Source organism: Prionailurus viverrinus, chromosome B2 (genome assembly GCF_022837055.1).
Source record: "Prionailurus viverrinus isolate Anna chromosome B2, UM_Priviv_1.0, whole genome shotgun sequence".
Lineage (NCBI taxonomy): Eukaryota > Metazoa > Chordata > Mammalia > Carnivora > Felidae > Prionailurus > Prionailurus viverrinus.
Window position 1 is genome coordinate 74204939 of NC_062565.1, and position 5151 is coordinate 74210089.

General features: G+C 52.7%; 1 protein-coding gene and 1 long non-coding RNA gene across 2 annotated transcripts; both read left to right on the forward strand.

The window, feature by feature from the left end:
* The first annotated feature begins 1725 nt into the window (after positions 1-1725).
* Positions 1726-2555, forward strand: LOC125166699 (uncharacterized). Its single transcript, XR_007152502.1, has 2 exons — positions 1726-1938; positions 2525-2555. It is a non-coding gene; the product is annotated as an uncharacterized LOC125166699 (long non-coding RNA).
* A 157-nt stretch (positions 2556-2712) lies between these two features.
* On the forward strand, positions 2713-4814 carry TPBG (trophoblast glycoprotein). The gene has a single exon (XM_047860699.1). It carries the CDS (start codon positions 2864-2866, stop codon positions 4121-4123), a length of 1260 nt encoding a protein of 419 aa, XP_047716655.1. The 5' UTR covers positions 2713-2863; the 3' UTR covers positions 4124-4814.
* Positions 4815-5151: the final 337 nt, after the last annotated feature.

A 5151-nucleotide genomic window follows, 5' to 3' on the forward strand; every position in this document is an offset into this window, starting at 1 on the left:
AAAACCCCCAAAACAGAATAACAACATCAATAAAAAGACAGTGATATGAATAATATCAATATTGCCAAGTTGATTTGAGGATCAGATGAGAAATATATTATCTCTCTAAATTCTAAAGTGCTTCTCTTTCTCCTCAACAGAGTACTTGCTCTTCAGATCAGAATCAGAATCAATGTCATGCCAGAACATTATTACAATGTTTCCCCTGAGTAATTCATTTTGTTTTAAAAATTATCATACAGTAAAATCAACTCTTTTCGGTATATAAAGTTTTATGAATTTTAAACCACGTACAGATTCATGTAACCACTACCACAGTCCAGATACAGAACAGGACTCTAGCTTTTGAGATTCTTTTTTCAAAGCATTTCACATTCTTGTTGCAAAACAGTTTTAAAAAGAAGAAAAAAAAATTTAGATAACTGTGAAGATACGAATTAACAAGACTGGCTTTTTGTACAAATCACTGCAGTCTCCAACACCTCTAGGCCTTGTCTGGGCCATTTTTGCTGTTGACTCTGCAGACTGTTTCCACCAAAGTAATCAGGAATCAGCTTGAGAATCGGGGCATTTCTTCCGGCTAAAGGCACATGTCACAGGCCCAAACTTCAGCATTCCCTATTTGCTCCTTTTTATATTATCTTCCAGATCTTAATTTTCCCAACTATTTCCTCTAATTGCCATTCTCTCTCTAAAATGAAGAAGCCTGGAATACCAGCACCTTCTCATCCCTTCAGGACAATTATTGGACAGAGTTATTCAGAGAGCAACCGCTGGACCCCTCAGGACCCTAAACCTCTGGGACATAACAGATTCTCCAGGTAACAATCTATCCCTTTTCCATCCTCTCCACCTCCCCAGCCTGCCAGGCACTCCCAGGGAGGACAGACATCTGGACCAAACTTCCGTCCTCCAAGGGCCGCCCACGTCCCATCCCCCATCTCGTGGGCTCTCCCATCTTAAGGGACTTGCACTGACACACCGCTGCCACATCCGCTTTCTGGGTGACTCAAGTCATTGCTATTTGCCTTTTCTTTCTAGCATGCTTTGGCTGCTGTTTTCTTCCCTCTGCTTTTAATTTGGGGAGGAGAAAAGCTAATGAACCAAGAACGAATCTCCTCTCCACGAATCCTTTCCCCCCTTAAAGTTGGCTCTCAAGTTCCGTAACTATCCTAGAAGTGCGGGGGCGGGACAGGTGGGGATGCATTAATTACACCTAAACCTTAAATTGGCATGTAACGTTATCACTCCGGTGGGAAGACTTTCTGAAGCTCCCTTGCAGCTTGCTGGGCATTTTGCTGCTGCCGCTGTACATTTTCTGCTCATTTCTTAATGCTGCTGCTTCGTGTGCTTCTGTCACCCCTAAATCTATCTCTACGGCCCAAGATGCCCAAATCAGGGTGAATTCCACGAGATTCACCAGCGGTTTTCTTCCTGTCCAAGGTAAATACATTATGCAAAATGAGGAACCACCAAAGGATGCAGGCTAAGGGGGAGAGAAAGGGATTCCCTCACCTTTCCTGGCACATCTCTCGTTAATTTCCACCGGAAGGAGGCGCGCGGCCCAGATCCCCCCAGTCTCCTTTCTTAAATCCCCCAACCGAGGGCTGCAAAGGTTGGCGGCGCGGCGGGAGAAGTCCCTCTAGCAGGCCTGGCTCTCCCCCGCCCCCAGGGTTGGTTTTTCCCAGCTGCGGAGGTTGGGCCAGGGGCAGGGGTGCGAGAAGAGTCGGCGCCCGCTGCGCGGAGCCGGGAAGTCGCCGCGACTCCGGTGAGACTCAGAGTTGTCTCCGGAGGTGACGGGCGCGGAGGTGAGCGGTGGGGAGCAAGCGGCGACGGCGAAAACGCGGAGGCTGCGCCGTGACCCCTTACCATCTTTTGAAGGGATAGTAGCGTAGGTCCAGGGTCCCACCGCCGCTTTGTTCGCAGCCTCTCCCTAAGGTACTCTTTGGAGATGACTTGAACCCCCTCTGGGATCCGAGGGTCTGGCTGGGGCGGGGGTGGGGGGGGGGAGCGACAGCTGTTAGGTCCTCCATTTCCTGCTAATCCGGGAAGGTACCAAAAGAGATGAAAAGACTCCTGTAACCTGAAACTTCCCTCCGTTCCAAACCTGGACCGGGAGGTGAGGTTCGGGCGGGGGCGGAGACCCCGGAAGGCGGGTCGCCAGCCGAGGCGGTGGGGGACGGAGCTAGGAGAGAGTGAGAAGTTTGGTCAGGAAGACGCCGGGGATTAAGAAGTTAGACTCGGGGGACGAATCTGATCGGGAAAGAGGAGGGCGGGGGGCTGGAAGAGTGTATATATAGTGTGGGCCTGGGCAGAAGGAAGACTTTACGCTCGGTGTCTCGGGACGCGCGCCCCTCTCCCGGGGAAAGATGTGCGTGGGAGTGGGGGAGGCGAAGCCTGGACGGTGTTTCGGAGGGAGGTCCTGGGGACCGAGTGGGGACGACTTGGCTTGGGGAGTCCGGCTTCCGCACTCGGGGAGCTGCGGCCGCCGCCGCTCCTCACGCTTCTCTCCCGCCTGTCCCAGGTCCTGAAGCGGATCGAGCGCGAGGCGCCAACAAAAGAGGCAAGAGGGTGCCACCCGGGGGCGGCGGCAGGAAGAGGAGCGGGAGGAAGAGCGCGGAGCTGAACGTCCCGAGCCTCCGTGCGTACTTTTTGGAGGGAAGGGGCGGGGGAATCGGCCCCGGGAGGGGGACGCCGGGTGACGAGGGGTTTAGCCAAGTTCCGGCTGCGGCGTCCCTCCTCTGCTCCCACGAGAGGAAAGTTTTCTCCAGACGCTTCCGGCCGGCCGGCGCTCTCCGGACCAGCTCCCGAGCCTTCGGAGCGGGCGCCGTCCCAGCCCAGCTCCGGGGAAAGCCGCGCCGCGATGCCTGGGGGGTGCTCCCGGGGCCCCGCCGCCGGAGACGGGCGGCTGCGGCTGGCGCGGCTGGCGCTGGTCCTCCTGGGCTGGGTCTCTTCGTCCTCTCTCACTTCCTCGGCGCCCTCCACCTCCTCCACGTCGTTCCTGGCCTCCGCGGTGTCCGCCCAGCCCCCGCTGCCGGGCCAATGCCCCCAGCTTTGCGAGTGCTCGGAGGCGGCGCGCACTGTCAAGTGCGTTAACCGCAACCTGACCGAGGTGCCCGCGGACCTGCCCCCCTACGTGCGCAACCTCTTCCTCACCGGCAATCAGCTGGCCGTGCTCCCCGCCGGCGCCTTCGCCCGCCGGCCGCCGCTGGCGGAGCTGGCCGCGCTCAACCTCAGCGGCAGCCGCCTGCAGGAGGTGCGCGCCGGCGCCTTCGAGCATCTGCCCAGCCTGCGGCAGCTCGACCTCAGCCACAACCCGCTGGCCCACCTCAGCCCCTTCACCTTCTCGGGCAGCAACGCCAGCTTCTCGGCCCCCAGCCCCCTGGTGGAACTGATGCTGAACCACATCGTGCCCCCTGAGGACCACCGGCAGAACCGGAGCTTCGAGGGTATGGTGGCGGCGTCCCTACGCGCCGGCCATGCGCTTCGCGGGCTCCAGCGCCTCGAACTGGCCAGCAACCACTTCCTCTTCTTGCCTCGGGACGTACTGGCCCACCTACCCGGCCTCAGGCACCTGGACCTGCGCAACAACTCGCTGGTGAGCCTAACTTACGTGTCCTTCCGCAACCTGACACACCTACAAAGCCTCCACCTGGAGGACAACGCCCTCAAGGTCCTTCACAACGGCACCCTGGCGGAGTTGCAGAGCCTGCCCCACGTCAGGGTCTTCCTGGACAACAATCCCTGGGTCTGCGACTGTCACATGGTGGACATGGTGGCCTGGCTCAAGGAGACAGAGGTAGTGCAGGGCAAAGCCAGGCTCGCCTGTGCATTCCCGGAAAAAATGAGGAATCGGGCCCTTTTGGAACTCAACAGCTCCCACCTGGAGTGTGACCCTATCCTCCCTCCATCCCTGCAGACTTCTTATGTCTTTCTAGGTATTGTTTTAGCCCTGATAGGTGCCATTTTCTTACTGGTTTTGTACTTGAACCGCAAGGGGATAAAAAAGTGGATGCATAACATCAGAGATGCCTGCAGGGATCACATGGAAGGGTATCACTACAGATACGAAATCAACGCGGACCCCAGGTTAACAAACCTCAGTTCTAATTCGGATGTCTGAGAAACATTCGAGGACAGCTATGCATGAGATGTAGACTTAAGCTTTATTCTGTCCTAAGCTTGCTCCACTTCCACTCTCCACTATGGACACCACTGACCTTGACTGAAAGCAGTGAAGGGAATTTGCTCCCTTGTTATGTGAAGTTTCTTGGTGTGTCCTGTTAATGTAAGAAGATGAAAAGCTGTGCGTAGTGTTTTATCCTCTTCCTTTTCTTGGAACTCAACTCGTGTGGACGGATTTTTCAAGTTTCAGCATGAACATGGACTCCCGGCTGTCTGTTTCTCTTAGTACAGTGCGAGGGGGTAGCCAGTGTACCCGTAACACGGATAGCATTCAACAAGAGCTGCCTCAACCTTTTTGAGAAAAATACTTTATTCATAAATATCAGTTTTATTCTCATGTACATAAATTGTGGAGAAAATAAATGCATTCCATAGACTGCCTGCAGATCTTAGCAAGCTCTTCAAAGTTAACTCCATAGTACACAGGAGCACCTGCATCCGAGAGCATGCTTACATTTTACTGTTCTACTTATTACAGAGAATAACTTGCAACTTCAGATAACTTCTTTGACAAAGTAAATTACTTTTTTGGTTGCAGTTTATATGAAACTGAAGTTTTTTAATAAACTGCATTGAGATCCAACAGACTAAATTGTTAAGAAAAACTTCAATAAAGATTCTTAAAAGAACTACAGTTGTGTTCAAGTTTGCTATTTGAAATAAAAAGGAGTAGGAGTAATGTCTTCTATAAATAGATTTTGGGAATAGTTTTGAGATGGTGGATCCATTCAGGATTTAAACAGAGTTGAATATTCATGTGATAGACATCTCATGGTCCCAAAGTTAATGCTATTCATGAAGCAATTTTGAAAGAGTGTTATAAAGTTGGTAAGGTAAGAGGGAAGAGTTCTGCATCTTAAACAGCTCACAGTTTGGAGCTTTTTCTAGACTACGTTGTTAGAATGGAACAAAATTATTTGCTTAATAAAACTTTCTATATGAAATTGTTCTGTGGGTTTTTAGAGC